Raw genomic sequence first — 18,117 nt, 5'->3', positions numbered from 1 at the left:
GAGGAGACGCTTTGTCATAAATGAAAACAAAACAAATTTAAAAAGATAATAATTGCTCGTACATTTGTCTTTCTGTTGTAAACTTGTCCTTTGTCAATAATAATAAACATTTCTCAACACATAAAAAACAAAAACAATTGGATTGATTCCTATGTTATGTTTTAAACTTTTAAGTGTTTTATTAAAATGTAAACTGATAGGCCTAGGCGAATTAATTAATTGGATCATCTGCTCCCACCGTGTTCATTTACAAAAACAGCCTGATCAAGAGGCCAAACAGAACACAAGATCTCTAAGTGACTTCTATTGTAATCATAAACGTTATTCTAATACACATTCATTGTGTTGGAAAATTGCAACGGTAATGCTTCACAAAACAGAAAAACAAATAAGATATTTTTTTTTTTACATTTATTTTTTCTGTTATTATAGTTATGACAAACATAAATACATCTTCAAATGAACACACATACAATGTGATGGCTCAGTTGTTTAGAGTATACTAGAGTAAATAGTGTCCAATTTGTAGTTGGTTCTAAACTATGCATAGATGTGTTTACCTGAATCTAACCCAATAGTCACTAATGGTGAGAGATAATATCAATTGAATTATATACAATAAAAACAAATCTGAAAAATGCATCGAAGTAAGGAAATCTGACGGATCTTCTCAAGTATTAGAAAGCAGCCCCAATCACAGACACCGGCCTTTTATACATTTTTGGTAATCCTGGGATCCTCTCCTCCGTGATTCTCTTCTGCATGGGATAGACTTACTGAAATGACTTAATAAATGCTGTGTAGCACTGAAGCATGTGTGTAGACTAAAGCAACCACACTGAAATATGAACACACTCATATCTATAATGTCCATCATCTACTAATTTGCCCCTCTTAATGTGTCACGTTTTGTTAATGTCATGAACGATTTTACAATAGCTCAAGCTGATATGATGACCTGATCTTTTATAAGAATTCCACAACTAAAATGATCATTACCTTCACCTGTGGATGGTAAATATGTATATCCAATGAGTGGTTAATCAAGTAAAAGGGAACATGATTGATCATTTAGTGCACATTATATTAATGTAATTTCTCATCCGCTAGTCAACTTGGCTGGAGGAAAGTTTATTTCCCCTCACACACTCACACATGTTCAATCTTTGTTTGTAATGAAAATAATTACTGTAAAATGCACTTTGCTTTGCAATTTGTTGATCTTGAATCTTCATGATTAATTTTTATGATCAAGTAATATAAAGCGTAACTTCTGTAGTAAAGGGAGTAAGGGTTTGACATGTAAGTAGAATCCCTGAAAACTCTTCCGTATGAGGATACATGTATCCTTCAGTGGAGGAGCTTGCAGAGGAGGCGAGGAGACTTCTCTAGCCACCTGTTGTACAATTGATATGCTACTAAATATGGCAACCACTTATCGGTTTCCTCGTCACGGAGGACAAGAGGAGTTGAGGGGGACAGACTTTCTGACAATCAAGAAAATTCTACAGTCTCCAAAGTAGACTGTAAACCACAGCTCTAAACCATCACAGAGGTCAAACGGAGGTCACCGGCGACCTCCAGGACGTTAATCTTCTGCAAGTGGGTGTGCCGGTGCTTGTAGCTGTTGGTCTGAGTCCCATTGACCACAATTCGGTAGGATTGAGCTTCACAGGAGATCGTCAGCTGAAACAACAAGACAAGTCTTAGAACAGTGCAGCATCTTTAAAGGGGATTATCTTCCTAATTGTCACAGACAGAAGGGTCCATTTTGTTTGAACAAGTAGTGCTAAACTGAGCACAAAATACATTACAACTCCTGTAACAGGCGTCACTCAGTCACAAACTAGTTGCACTTGATTCTCGAAAGCTAGCAATTCATTTACAGTCATGGACTAACATATTGGCACCCCTGCACTGTAACTTGCCACAGGTGAATTTAAATACAAATTAAAGGAGCATTACATGCTTGAAATACAAACAAAAGAAATAAACATGTGAATACCAAAGCATCTGTAATTGGAACAATGTTCTGGGAGAAATGGCGCATTATCTGACAGAAGTGCAGGGGTGCCAATATTTTTGTCCATGACTGTATATAGGGGAAACACACTGAGACCAAGGCCTCTTTTGCAGGTGCGCCTTGTTCACAATATGATGTAGGCTCATTGAGGATGGAACATTTTCAAGATCATTTACTTGTCTTTTGACCCTGTTGTTTCTTAACTACAGTAACAGTCTTGTGAATAAAAACAAGTAACATTATGAATGCATAACATTACAAAGGTGATGGTAGCTACAGTACCGTGAAGGGCTGGCCTCTGTGGAAGGGCATACCACCACTGCGCTCCTCACTGCCCCACTTGTCCCTCTGCTTGCTATTACGCACGACAGTGTTCTCATCAAAGCGGGGGTTGTAGTGCAGCGCAAGCTCTGAGTTGAAGCCCAGGTTAACGACGAACCTGAGTTAAAGAAGACACCGGTTTCACTAAGCCCTGATATAAGCACACCAGCACTTTCATATTTAATACCCAGTATACTATATACATACAGATATCATATTCTTGAAATACCATGCAAGAGTTGAATAAGCATTGCCTGAAATATAGCATTTAGCTAGCCCATAATGACGTCCATAATAACATAATAGAAAAGGGAAAAAACTCAAGCACACTGGCTTTCTTGCTACTTCACATTTATATGGAAAGATACCTTTGTTCCAGTCAACAGACCTTTATCAGGGTGTTATTTTCTTTTCTACGTTTATTTATTCACTCTGAGAACCTGGGAGGTATTCCATCAACACTGTTTAAGGATAATCCAGGCTTATTTTTTATAAATCTCGCGGGATTTATCAAAACGAGCAAGCTACAGTGTGCTTAACTTTCTAGAACTATAATAACATCATAAACATCAAGAATGAGGATATGACCTCTGTTCCTACAGCAGAGACGGGAACCTAGCATAGACATCTTCTATGCTGCATAAACATAATAAATCCCATAATAAATGCAAAGTATTATTCAAAAAGACAAGACAACTCCAGACCTTTTAGCGTCTGGGTTAACCACCCCCTGGATGGTGATTGTCCTGCCAGGGTAGAGTCCACCATTGATGGCACACTTATATGGCAAAACCTAAATGTAAAGGGAAGATTAAGAATGAACCACTTACAGTGGCCAATAAAGTTTGCCACCATTTACAATGTAGAATTACGTTGTAAATGTACAACAAAGGAAAAGGCTTCTTACAGAGACCGATGGCTGGACATATGGAGGAGGTGCCTGCAAGGAGAGATAGGAGGAGATAGGTGGCAATGTCAGGTGATATAGCCACAGAAGCATACAGTACAGTCACTAAACAGTAAAGTACTGCCTACTCCAGGCTCCTACAGAGAAAGGGGAAGAACAGGTACGTACTTAACCAGACCATAAAGATAAAAGCAAGCTGCACCTACTGTACTGTAATATGACAGAGCAAAATCACTAAAAAAGGAAGTATTGTAAAAAACACTTTTTTACATGGTTCTCATTAACAGCCAATGATCACCTGAAGCAGAAATTACTATTTCTCTTACACAAATCTTTGTTAGTTAGAGCATACGTGTTTTGGAAAGGGTAATTTCCTGCTCATAGGAATGAAAGTGGATTTATCAAAATAAGGTAACCCCTTCCTTTCCCTGAAATCGCTCTAAATATGCATGGTCTCTCATTGTATTTTTAGAAGAAAAAGGGGAGCTACAAGGGTTAGGGTTAGTAAGTTGTTAGAAGCAGTCTACCTTTCTGAATTATGCCACTTCAACATCCTTTCCTTGAGAGGAAATTGACCCTGTCTTATTGACGCTCACTGTCGTTCACTGTAATACTGGCTCACAACGATTTCCGATGCCAGGCAGTTACATATTTAAGAATATTTTCCTAGATCTAACTCATACAATTGTTTTAGTCACCACTAGGTGCGCTTGTAATAAACATTAAGGCAAAGATTGAAAAGGTTTATCATGTTTGGTAGATCGTCCCACCGGAAATCCTGGCTGTGCAGGGAATCCTGGTTGTCCAGGATAACTTGGTTGAGGAGGGAATCCTGGTTGTCCAGGGAATCCTGGTTGTGCAGGGAATCCTGGTTGTCCAGGAAAACCTGGCTGTGCAGGGAATCCTGGTTGTCCAGGAAATCCTGGACAAACCGGGAATCCTGATTGTCCAGGAAAAGCGGGGTATCCAGGAAATGCTGGTTGTGAAGGAAAGTGGGGCTGAAGGAGAAAATGATACATTAGTTTCGTAAAAAAATAAAATAATCTAATTCTTAATTGACCGTTTCGATTAATGATGTAAACACACATAATCCAAACTAAAATACCAGCTCATATAATGTTTTTACCCAGATATACTGTAACTACTCTGCATAAAAATATACCATTAAAAGCTCAAGAGAAAAGGTTTGTGGTTTCTCTTAAAAGTCTATTAGGTTTTAACAGCATGTAGCTGTTAAAACACCTACCAATGTTGTTATGTACCCACCTGAGGATTTTGGAAGAAGATAGAGGTTATCTCCACTTTCCCACCCACTGAGATGGTGTCCACCATATTAAAAGGGATACGATGCTTGTATGTCATGAAGTGGTTCCCATTAGCATTCAACTGAGGGGAGAGGGGAGAGAATGACCTTGAGCAGGAGAGTGAGCAAGAGAACAGGTGTCTCTCCAACTACAATGTGAATATGATTTGACCCTAACCCATTCTAATATGCAGTCAGTTCAGATGCTAAATTGAAATTCAACACATAGGCCTATGCCAGCTAGTAGGTTTTCTTCCCAATTGATTGATTTCATTTAATATTGTTTCCTAAATGGACTTAAAGAAATTGAGATAAAATAAAATAAAATAAATAAAGCGAAAAAGAAAATGTGACTATAGATTAGGACATGCACAGAATGAATAAGAACACAATCCTGCTCAAGCTTTGTTTATGAGTCATTTACCCCTCTGTAATCATGTCAAAGCTCTGTTATCACCCTTAAAAAGGGTTGTTTTGCATCTGAGGTCAGTAATAGTTAGTGCATACTAATGTGTCATCTACAGTAGCAGAGAAGTCATTAGACCTGGTAAGCATCACGCTGGACTGTGATGATGAGGCTGAAACCGGAGCCTGCGGGGAAGGGGGACTGTTGGTTCCGTTCCTCTGTCCCCCATTTGGACTGCTGGAAGGTGTTGGCCACTACATATCCTGGATAACTGTCATAGCGAGGGTTAAAATGAAGGGCAATGTCTGCCCCTGCCCGAGACCCACACTGCAAATTCACATGGAACCTGATGAAAGGGACAAAGAAACAGAATGAGAAAGAGAGAGAGAGAGAGAGTGTGTGTGTGTGTGTGTGTGTGTGTGTGTGTGTGTGTGTGTGTGTGTGTGTGTGTGTGTGTGATAGATAGAGAGAGAGTGTGTGTGTGTGTGTGTGTGTGTGTGTGTGTGTGTGTGTGTGTGTGTGTGTGTGTGTGTATGTGTGTTTGTTTATTTAAGGGAGATGACTGCTACACTTTCCTGTAAAAAGCACAGCCATTTATGAAAACGATTAGTTCATGACGAGGTATGACAGTTTATGTTAATAAGGTATAGAGGAGTCATATTTGTATACATCATAATCAAGTATTTGAAATTTGAAATATAGTATATTTCATTATTTGGAATTACTCTAAAGGTGATTGAGAATAGGCTATCATCAGGTTCCATGTGAATGATTGGAACAGGGGGAAATGTTGAGTAGGCTGAGGAGAGAGGGACAGGTTGCATTACAATACTGTTGACTGTTATGGAAATTAATATATATTCCTTATTGGGGAGCCGATGAAATAAAGAGGTCTGGATTTGAATCAAACAGATTTCGTGTTTATTCTGTGCGCACAGAAGTCTCATGAAGTGAGCCCAAAACAGCAGGCGAGATGAACATTGTAGCCTACTCAGGCAAGCCACAGGAACCCGGCCCCCCTTCTGAGAAAAGCCACCTGTGGTTAAGCTACAGGATGTTCTTTGCAAACTAGAAGAAGTGGAAAGTAGGCCTAACCAAAAATGTGATCATTATCACAGACACACCAATAACATTTTCAATTAATACAATACAAAATAAAGCATTTATAAACCCTTCAATGAAACATAACAATGCTGCCATCACATGACTCACCTGTCCGCCCCAGGCTGGACGCTTCCAGTGATAGTGATGATTTTCCCTTCTTGCAAGCCGCCTTGGATAGAGCCTGTGAAAGGGGTTCGCTAAAACGGACAGAAGTTCAATTTGAATAAACATGTGATAATGCTCTCTGATGAGATTCCGCCTTTACCTATAAGGCCGCGCTAATCATGCAAAACAGAAACAACGAATTTATATTTTAACCATAACATCAAAGCCTCGCTGATTATTTGAATTTGTTTTTTTTTATCATCCAGTTGATTATCTAAACATTCCTAAAACAGTAAATAACGTGCGCATTTTGCGCACGATCGCAAGATGGTTTCCAGATGTAACGCCCACCCCCCGCTCATGAAATGTAACGTTTTCCAGAATTAATGTATCTACATGTTGTAGGCTACAGACAAACAACTATTGTGTAAATTAAAATATCTTAATTTACCGGATTATAGAATGGTTGTTGGTTGCAAAATGCCATTTCTTTGGAGCTGTAGTTCCGCAATCCTCAAGTAAAGTTTTGCTTTGGTTTTCCACTGACGATGTTTGGCACTGAATGATCTGTGGGAGGGTGATGCTTTATTCTCACGAATAGAACTTCCCCATGCCTCTATGACCCCCATGCCTCTAACTTCCCCATGACTCTAGTTTCTCTTTCTACCTAAGTAGGATGTGTTGAAATGTGGGAGGAACAGGAACCGTTGTTTTATAGTTAGGCTAAACATTTATTAACTAGAAATCACATGACGTTGAGTCATTTGGACAGTGTTCTCTGTGTATAGAGGTAACTCACCATGTCCTTTACACATAATAGCCTACATAATAACATCAACCTGTCGTTTGTAGGTTAATTGTACAGGTTCTCCTATTTCTCTTTATTCTATAAATGCACTGACAACTTATTCTCCGTTACCCAGAAGAAAGGCTGAGTTTCAGTTATAGAACAATTGCTACAAAATGACAGGAAACCAACCACAGTACCATCCTTTCCAAAATATATGACTCATACCTCACAGTGAGAAAACAATATGTGCAACATTCACTTGTTAGACTGTAGCCCAAACTTATGGAGGGTGTATCATGCCTGATTTAAATACAATACAAACATCGGAATGCAATACACACATCGGAATGGAATACACGTGTAACACCAAATACAATGCAAAAATACGGAATGTTTGTGCCAAAATAAAAGCAATGTGTATTACATTTGAGCGCAGCGTATTCCATTCTAGCATGTGTATTGTATTTGGTCACGAGTGTATTCCATTCTGCATGTGTATTACATTTGAGCGCTGTAGGTATTATGGCACTTGCAAATAGGCACTTGCAAATACAATGCAAATTAGTATCCGCCCATATGCAAATTAGTATCCGCCCATAGGTTCTGGGTACTCATTTGCATTGCTTTTCGATATCCGGTTACTCATTTGCATTGCTTTTCGATATCCTATGTAAATCCGATCTAATTTGCATTGTATTCCATTCCGATGTAGGTATTATGGCACCTACATCGGAATGGAATACAACCTTCCGGTTCCAGCCATAGGTTCTGCCCTTTCCGGTTGCTGCACGTGTTGCCTGTTGTGTGTCTCCAGCCTTTCCACGAGCCTTTTCCTTATAATAGCCTTATAGTATTAGCCTAGCATTTATCATATCATAAGGTTAACAACATGGACGCATTTGAGATTGTACGACGAGAAATCCGTGGCCTCCAACTTCAGACGGAGCAAAACACAGTGTCTAACGATTTTGTGTTCTACCGCGTAGAGTGGCTGTTGGATAGAATGGGGCAAATCTCTGCTGCTATGGGTGTAGAATTTCCTCAAGTAACGGTAACCGCCTTGATGACCATTCAACAGGAACATTTGTTGACATTAACGATGCCAAACGCAACAGCACCCGAGACTGGGATCATCACCACTGGCCGACCGGGCCGTCCAAAATTGGACGTCCCGTTCAGTTTAATTGAGTTCTACGTCAACTTGGGCATATCAGCGACAGATGTTGCCGGTATACTCAATGTTTCGCTGAGGACGATCAGAAGAAGAATGGAGCAAAACGACATGAGGTCAGTCACACATTGAACTGAATACTAAAACTAAAACCAAACTCTGATAATTATATTACCGTCCGGATTGACATGTCAGTATTTGGTAGGCATTGCATGATTTTGCAGATATCTGTGTTAACTGGTATGTAATATCGTGGTTCCAGTGTTGCAGCATTCGGCAGAAACCTTCGTTTTCCATAACACTGTAGGCCTACAGGCGAAGGTCCTTGCAAATAAACCCAGATAGACTTGGCAGTAGTCGGAGCCCTCGGGGAGTTAAAGTTTGTTTTGAAATATAATCGTTCCATCCAGACTCTAGATGTCGTATCTGTTTTTCCCCGCTTTGCGCCATTTCAGCCATTCATCTTCTTAATTTTGATAACATCACAACATTCTGATAGAACATCGACATGCTAGAAACACATAACTACACATAATTAGATGATCACACAGCCCCAAACGAACGTATCCACAAAGTATGAGTATTTTGTGATCGTTAAACTGCTGTTTATTATATCGAGTGGGTACTTGGGTACTCGGCTGCGTTCGTAAATTCGCTCTGGAAATCTGATCAGCAGTCATGGAATGCCTCTTGTCCAATCAATCCTACGAACGGACACACACAGACATCACTGTAAACTGTATGTAACGTCATATAAGTATGTCATAAATATTACAATATATCTTTTTTTCACAATAGGGTATCAGATTTCTATTCTGATGTGGAAGATGAGCACCTGGACACCATTATTTCTGATATCCAGCATATGTTTCCCAACTGTGGGTACAAGATGGTGCGAGGACATCTTCAAGGGAGAGGCATCAGGGTTCAGAGTATGTAGTCTGATTCAGAGTTTGGCAAACCTACAGCTATCTTGGCACCAAAGGTTTTATCACATGAATACATTTGCCATCAAGAAAGTTTAAATCATGTTTACATCCAATGGACAATCATTGAAAAAGGTCGATGGTGAAAATGAGTCCACAGCAGGATCCGTATATCATGCTTGAACGCTTGTGAACCCTGTTGGAATTTCCACACATTTTATGCTTTTATTTGATCTTCATATGAGTCCCATAGTCTGATGACGACTTTCAAGCATGACTGTATACAGTGTATTGAGGGAGGGGGATTTGGAAAGTAGCTTGTGTTGTTAGTGCAGAACAGTATACAAAGCTCCAAATCCCACAAAACAAGGTTATGTGATGTATTTTGTAACCATATTGTCCTTTTAAATTGTATTAATGATCACTGTTATTGGATATTATGATCATAGGTCTCCGAGTCCAACAAGCAATGAGACGCATTGACCCAGAGGGAGTATTGGAGCGTACATTACGTCTGAACACAATAAGAAGAAGGGTGTACAGTGTCCCCGCACCAAACTGCTTGTGGCACATTGATGGGAATCATAAGCTTATCAGGTATCCATAGATAATATTGGTCAGAAGTGATGAATAACAAGTAATTGAGAAAAACAAAATCATATTCATCATAAATGTGTCTCATTTCTTATGTTTTCTGAAGGTGGCGCATCATTATCCATGGAGGGATAGATGGTTTCAGCAGAATGGTTGTGTTTCTGAAAGCATCCAACAACAACCGTGCCGAGACAGTCTGTTCCCATTTTCTTGAGGCTGTCCATGCACACGGCTTGCCATCCAGGGTTCGCAGCGATAAAGGGGGCGAGAACTGGGATGTAGCAAGCTACATGGTGGCCAACAGAGGTATCGACAGACACTCCCACATTGCTGGGAGAAGTGTGCATAACCAGAGGTATTTCTTTCACAAGTAGTCATATTTCTGTAACAATACTCTGTAACACCTTACACCAATTACAATTGTTCAACACCTATTACCCATATTATTGTAATGGTGACCATGGTATGAAGCACTCTGAGGCGTTTGTATATATTTCATGGGTAGGGTTAATGAGCAGCCTACCCATGCAGTATATTTTGATATATGCATCCCTCTTTGTGGTTTACACCATACATATGGTGTATATTTTATCCCCCAACAGAATAGAGAGACTCTGGAGGGATGTCTTCATCGGTGTGACAGAGCTCTTCCACTCACTCTTTTGGCACTTGGAGTGTGAAGGACTCTTGTGTCCAGACGATGAGACACACCTCTTTGCTCTTCAATGGGTGTTCCTGCCCAGGATTCAGATGCACCTGGACTTCTTTGTCCAGGGGTGGAACCACCATGGAATCCGCACTGCCCGAAATCAGTCACCCATGCAGCTATGGCACAGGTTCCGAAACAGCCCAGGCGCTCCAGATCTACAGCAGGTTTCTATACTTTTTTATTAATCCTTTATTTAACCAGGGTAGTCATATCGAGACAGTAGCCTCTTTTTCAAATGAGCCCTGGCCAAGAAAAGCAGCACTTAATTAAAAAAAGATGTTGTTATTATTTATTTATACTATAAAAACATACAACATACAACATAAAATAACAACCAACAAGCAACAGAAACAGTGAGCGGATACACTGTTTTTATATACCTTTAAAATCATACCAAAATAGACAGTTGTTGTCATTGGAGTTTATTGGAAACAGTAGATCACTAATGGAAGATCCTTCAACTCATGCTGAAATAGGCTGACATTCTCATATTACATTGCTGTTAAAAATGTAACCGTCTTTTTAAGTGGTGCAGCCACTTCTATACATGACATGTGTCCGTCTGTGTGTGTCCGGTTGTAGCATGAGATTGTGACGTCATCTGTCATACAGATACCTCTCAAAACCAATAACCCTATCCATTCTGTTTAACCTGATGTTTAGGTGGACATTAACTACGGCATTGACTGGATTGGACCCAGTGACCCTGGAGAAGACGCTGCTGGAATTCAAGTGCCTGAGATTCAACTGTCACGGCAACTTTCTCAGGCAGAGCTAGACCAGCTCCCTCATCCTGATAACACAGTGAAAGATTATGGGGTGCACTTGTATTTGCAAACACTGGAAGTCTTGACTACCCTGTTGAGCTAGACTTTGGATGACATTGCTAGAGTCGTGAGGGACAGCTCTCCAGTGAAACACGGCAACATCCCCCAGCTTGTAGGCCTGGAGAATGGCACCGTGCTTGTTCAATGCTACGACTGGCAAAACGTTATTACTTATCATTACTTGTTTACTTGTGTTTGCACAGCATGTTATTAAAATAAATTCTGTTTCTGATTCAAGACTTTTTTGTATCATTAAAAGAATAATAGTTACAACAACCATAAAGCCTCCATAATGATAAGCTGGCTAATTAGCTTAGGTAATACCTTGCTAGGTAATAATGTTAGCTATAGCTATCTGACCCAGTGACTAACTGTTACGTCCACCAGGATCTGACCTCCATATCAACTCTATCAGACCGTAACTGTGGGGAACATGGCGCGTTCCGACCTGCAGGGGGAGCCACAGGACGGTTGGTGATCAGCCGGTGCCAATTGCGCCCCCATCCCTTCACCAACCGTCCTGTGGCTCCCCCTGCAGGTCGGAACGCGCCATGTTCCCCACAGTAACCCTCCATATCAACTCAATCAGACCTCCATATCAACACTATCAGACCCTAACCCTCCATATCAACTCTATCAGACCTCCATATCAGACCTCCAAATGGTGCGACAGCAACCATCTCATCTTAAACCCCACCAAAACTCAGGAGGTTGTGTTAGACCCAAGGCAGGTAACTGACCATGAGCCTGTGGTCGTTAAAGACCAAACAATCATCCAGGTGCCCTCTTATAAGTACTTAGGTATTCAATTAGTCAACCATCTCTGCTGGAATACACACTTAGACAGCTTATGTAACAAACTACAGCAGAGGCTTTATCACCTGAGGCGACTCAGACTTTATGGGGTGAGAAAGCAGATCATGAGAATTTTCTATCAGTCCATTGTTGAAAGTGTAATCAGATATGGAATAATTGTGTGGTTTGGCAACTTAACTGTACAACAAAAAAACAGACTAGTCAGCATTCACAAAACAGCCATGAAAATTGTAGGTGAAAGAGACTATGCGATCCTAAATAAACTATATGAAAAAGCTGTCCTGGACAAGGCTAACAAGATAATCGCAGACCCCCAACATCCGCTCTCCACAGAATACGAAGTTCTCCCCCTAGGTAGAAGGCTTCGCATGCCAAGATGTAACTATAAGCTCTTAAAACTATCATTTGTCCCATTCTCCATTAAACTAATCAATTCTCTCAAGCAGAAACGATGATTAGGACATGATCACCAGCACCTGCACTTTATCTTAGACACCACTTGAAGGGCCATGTGCAATATTCGAAAACACCACTTGAAGGGTTATGTGCAATATATATTTATACCAAATGATGCCATGTCCAGGTGGAAACTGCTGCCAATGTCACTCAATGTTTGTTGCTGTCCTGTTGTTTACTTTGTCTACTGTATGTTGTATGTATCGTCACTGTTGCACTTGAAGCATGAAAGTACCATGCCCAAGACAAATTTCCCCTCGGGGACAATAAAGTACAATCAATCAATCAATCATATCAACTCTATCAGACCTCCATATCAACACTATCAGACCCTAACCCTCCATATCAACTCTATCACACCTACACCTGTCCACGGGCGGCTATTTGAATAGGCCTGATCTAAAGTATAGATAGTCGTGTGGAACAAAGGAGCACTTGAAGACAAAGGACTGCAACAGAGAATTTTATTTAATTTTTTGTAAAAAATTGTAAACATACATCATAATAACAATAAATTAATAAGAATAAATACATGTATACATTTTAATAAAAATAAAATAATGAAATACAACAGATCAGCAAACGAGATAAATAATCTACTGTTCATTCAGAGTTAATTGTATCAAGTGCTCTTTTATTGTTTTCTTGAAAGTGCATCTAGAATTAGTTTTACTAACATGCTTGGGTTAATGAATGAATGAATGGTCTTTATTGTCATTGATATAGTACCAAATAACGACATTTGGGAGGGGGGGCTCCCCTGGTGCTAGGAAAGAAAACTAAAAACAAGAAGGGAAAAGAGCTGGTTTACATAAATAAAGGCTATGTACACTGTCCACTATACTATACTATACAAATAAACACTGTGCTGTACTCTATGCTATACCTATTCTAACATTTCCTATCTCTGAACCTTATGTACCCGAGGGTTGTCATATTGCACATAGTGTTATTGCACATTCATTTAAAGTGTCGCAGTTTGCAGGTTTGAAATGTTCACAGTTGTGTTTCAGTATTGCACTTGATTTCAATCTAGTAGCTGCCATCAAATGTCTAGATTGTCCAGGGCCTAGAACCTAGGTCTTTGCTGTGTTCAGGGCCTGAATGGCCCTGGGGTAGAAGCTGAGCTTCAGTCTGTTTGTCCTTGCGAACATGGTTAAGAGTTCCATCCTGTTATGGCTCTGTGAATTACAGTAGATTTGTCCTAGGTCTAGGAGGTAAGAGATGTCCTGAAATGGCCTGTCTGGTCAGATAGTTACTTTATACACACTACTTGGTCAGAAAAGTACTGTGGTTTCTGTGCCCCCTCGTTAATCCTTCAAGCAGTAAACATCGTTGTGCATGTGAGCGCATTTGGACAGCATACATGAGGGGACATCAGGGCAAGCTGCCATTTGAATCTAAACAGTGGCAATGTTACAGACAGTTCTATTTTTTATTATTTTTTGCCATTTAGCAGACGCTTTTATCCAAAGCGACTTACAATTACAAATTTGTTCGGTTCTCAATAGGGTTAAATGCTATATTCTGGTCAGCCCGGTTGTAAATCGGGCCATGCTAACCCATCACTAGTTCAAACAGACCTTAGCAGACTCTAAACAAACAAAGAGACACGGAATTCATCATGATTTGCTTGCGCAGTGAGAGTGAATCCCCAGGTCTCGAAAGACCTCGGATTCAAACTGAACTTTTCCTCTCTTGAGCCAGTATTTATTCCCAAACAGAAAGACAAAAGGGGCAGGCCGAGCACTGCGTGGTTATAAGCAGTTTCATGGGAAAAGCATCTTAACATAAATATTTCTCATGAAAATGTACATCTTAAACATAAACACTCCTAGGACTGCTCAGCTCAAATATAAACATTTTCATGGTAATGTACCTTAACATAAACAGTTCCATGGGCTGCTCTGCCCAATACAAACATTCCCAGCTCAATGTACAGCACTTAGCAAAATCAGATTTACGACAGGGCCCCTCTGACAACACAATGTCAGGAAGGGAAACTACCCAGGCTGGGATAGCAGATAACACATACCTTGTATGGTTGTGCACAACAGTTGAACTCTCAGAACAGAAGTGTAATGCACAGAGCACATGGACTCAATGTACTCCTCAAAACCTTGTATGGTTGAAGCACAACAGTTGAACTCTCAGAACAGAAGTGTAATGCACAGAGCACATATATTCTTCCAAATGTACTATAACATTATCAAAACACAATTCAAACCTATCAAAATTACAGGGACATTCCCCCTGGAGTAACTGAGGGCTAAGTGCCTTACCCAAGGGCACACTAGTAGTGGTGTGGCTTCAGGCGGGATTTGAACTCACAACCTTCCGATCCCAAGTCCAACTCACTATCCACTAGACCACCACTACCCTACCTATTAACATCTACACAGTGGCAATGTGACAGGCTGGGGGTCAGGCAGGTGGAGTGACTAGAGAAGTCCAAATCCAGTGTCAGTTGTGGACACAGAAGCCACAAGATCATTTGCAAAATCCTGGAAGGATGTGTAGCGACCAGGTAGCTTTAACAGTTCTGAGCATGTGGCTGAAGTGGGCATCTGGACCGAGCAAACTTCAACATGAAGTTGTTCTGGCAGAACACTCCACCCTACCCAGAACTTCAAAAGCTGGTTCAGTTCTTCTGATGTGGCTGCAGAAAAAAAGACACGCGTTTAACAAACTGACTATTTGACAACTGGACATCCACAGTGCTGTAAAATGTAACTACATTCCCTGAAATGGTCTGTCGAATACAATTGGACATTTCAATTTACCTGCAAGTCAGACAACAGAACATTCACGTACACAACGGTGTAGAATAAATAGCAATACAAATCGATTTCTTACCTTTCTCAATATATTCCCTCAAGAACCCAGTCACACGACACTGGATTTCAAGTAGCGAGATATTGGGTGAGTAGTCGTCGTCCGAGTCTTCGCTCTCTTCTGTTGGCCACACAATTCGCCCTAGAATCATCTATGAAAATAAGACGATTTTACTCAAAATATTTGGATTATAGGACCAGTTAAAACTGTCATGTACACTTCCATAACATGGGACATAGTGAGTATACTGTACTCTTGGACATGCAAGGAGTGACAAGGCCAGGTATTGACTGGTGTGAGGCATCGAGTGCTCACTGTATTTTAATACCTCTGGGACCACATTAACGCTTGACGATCTTGGAAGAAGAACCTCCACTGCCTCCGGTCTTTCCTTTAAAAGGTGAAGGACCTGACACTCCTTCAGCCCCTTCCTCAGCTGTTTCACCTGCTCCCTTCTCCGACCAAGGACCTACAATAATAGTTATTAGAAGAAAAATATTTATAATAGTTATTAGAAGAAGAATCCACTTCTATGGCCAATGCCTTGGTTAAGGCATGAGCCTAACCTGATTACAACAGCAATCTCCAAAGGGCAATTGATTCAACAGCAAATACTGAAACCTACTGCATGGATGAGAATCTTCTCAGCCAGCCATTTCCTATTGTCAGAAGTGAGTTGGGGCAGGTCCCAGTTCAGGCACAGGTCATGCAGGGTTTGCTGTTCGTCCTCCCTGAGGTTTCTCTGGCCATCAAGCTGTGAATTACAAAACAAACAAAGCAGCACGAATCCTGTTAAAAGGTTACATGTAAATATTATCATGTTGTTACACAATCAGTTGACCCTTGATTTCAATTACTAGCAGGCACTTATCCCGAACTACATTAATGTTGTTCACCATTACAGCATTGTCGTCAAATGCAAATGATAAGCAAGGATATGGAGGGAAAATCTTTTAATAAACATGGAACTCACAATCTCAACCATTTCCCGTATGTCCATGTCTGGGCAGTCCAGACAGGACAGCTGAGTGTCGTCAAAGAGTGCCTGGCTCAGTCCAGTCAACCTGGGACCCCCGTGGATAAAAGAATGGCCAATCATTTTGCCCACAACCACAAAAAGCCCACTGTCAAGCAGGACTTTGGAAGTGGATGGCACAAAATGATCTTCCTCCCCTTCAAATAAAAGGGTCTTCCCCCCTGGTCCACCTGGAAAATGGAGTGAGATGAGAACAAGTTTCATTTATCATCCACAATAGTTTTTTTATGAATAAGCACAAAACATGCTTTTTGTCATATCTGACACCTATTTGCCATTTGTAATTTGAGGGGCTTACGAGTTTGGCAATGTATAGCTTACATATACAAAAAACTGTGCATAGTACGTTGCACAATACATTATTTTATCTGTTTGGTTGCTTATAATGGATTCTAAACGGCCTGTGTTAATTCATGTAGTCAGTAGTCATTGCCTATTTAGTTAATAATTAGGGAGAAAACCAAGTTGCTGATGCAAATGACACTGCCTTGTGTGAATACTCATGGTTAAATAAATAAATGTATCAACTGTTTATCAGTTGTGTTAATGGAACAGCACATTTAATATGGAAGTGAAAGAGGTACCTAGACTGATATCAAATCCAAATTGGAGTTTGGAGATTGTCATTGAGAAAAAGAACCGAGAAACTCCCGGCCCGACAGCTTCATCACCTAAACATTACGAAACACTTATTGTAACTGAAACAAGAGATATGTATTGTAGACTAGTAAATTAGAGATTTAGAAACTAGAGATTAAATTACATTAGACTAAATGATTGATTAAATTACCGATCAAGTTAACAAACAGGGGACTGGCCCAATTCACGTTCTGCTGCTTATAGAAAGCCAAAATACTCCTCTCCTTATCTTCTGAACCGTCATTCATGTCAAGTCTGACCCAGAGGACAGGGTTGTGCTCAGCATTTCGCAGAAGATGCTGCCTGAATAAGAGTGCTGCTCTCTCAATATTCTCCTCCGTCTTCCATTCTGTGAAAACAAAACTGAATTACATTCAAAACCAGAGCTTCAAAAGTCTAAAAAGTCATGCTTTACAACAGTAACAATAGGAATTCATGCATGAATAACAATGTAGTATTACTGATTAGTATAGCAACTATTCTTATCACATTTTATACATTTTTTTCAACAGTCAAAATAGTGAAAATACCACCGCTCATCCGTGATCAGACTTAGCTGAGGTGTTCAAACAACATCACTTGATTAGCCAATGCACAAAACACCTGTGTCACACAGCTCGCAATAAACAATGATTTTTGCACAGATTTGAGTGTGTGGATGCTGCTTTTTTTTTTGCACTCAGAACAGTAAAAAAAAAAACACAAACCAATTGCAGGTTGCTCGTGGCTTATTGCTCCCTCCCCTGAGGTGTTGGGGCGCATGGAGGTTCTCCCTGAGGAGGAGGGGCGCATGGAGGTTCTCCCTGAGGAGGAGGGGGGCATGGGGGTTCTCCCTGAGGAGGAGGGGGGCATGGGGGTTCTCCCTGAGGAGGAGGGGGGCATGGGGGTTCTCCCTGAGGAGGAGGGGGGCATGGGGGTTCTCCCTGAGGAGGAGGGGGGCATGGGGGTTCTCCCTGAGGAGGAGGGGGGCATGGGGGTTCCCTCTGAGGAGGAGGGGGGCATGGGGGTTCTCCCTGAGGAGGAGGGGGGCATGGGGGTTCCCTCTGAGGAGGAGGGGGGCATGGGGGTTCCCTCTGAGGAGGAGGGGGGCATGGGGGTTCCCTCTGAGGAGGAGGGGGGCATGGGGGTTCCCTCTGAGGAGGAGGGGGG

General features: G+C 40.9%; 1 protein-coding gene across 1 annotated transcript; it reads right to left on the bottom strand.

The window, feature by feature from the left end:
* Positions 1 to 419: 419 nt before the first annotated feature.
* Positions 420 to 6,790, bottom strand: lgals9l3 (lectin, galactoside-binding, soluble, 9 (galectin 9)-like 3). Its single transcript, XM_080526857.1, has 9 exons — positions 6,621 to 6,790; positions 6,173 to 6,261; positions 5,099 to 5,306; positions 4,518 to 4,637; positions 4,022 to 4,249; positions 3,252 to 3,284; positions 3,049 to 3,137; positions 2,306 to 2,462; positions 420 to 1,686 (listed from the first exon to the last, which is right to left on the bottom strand). Exons 1-9 carry the CDS (start codon positions 6,654 to 6,656, stop codon positions 1,540 to 1,542), a joined length of 1,107 nt encoding a protein of 368 aa, XP_080382983.1. The 5' UTR covers positions 6,657 to 6,790; the 3' UTR covers positions 420 to 1,539.
* Positions 6,791 to 18,117: the final 11,327 nt, after the last annotated feature.

This window comes from Nansenia antarctica, assembly GCF_963989245.1.
Source record: "Nansenia antarctica genome assembly, chromosome: 3".
Taxonomy (NCBI): Eukaryota; Metazoa; Chordata; class Actinopteri; order Argentiniformes; family Microstomatidae; genus Nansenia; species Nansenia antarctica.
This window is presented reverse-complemented; position numbering and strand designations above follow the sequence as displayed.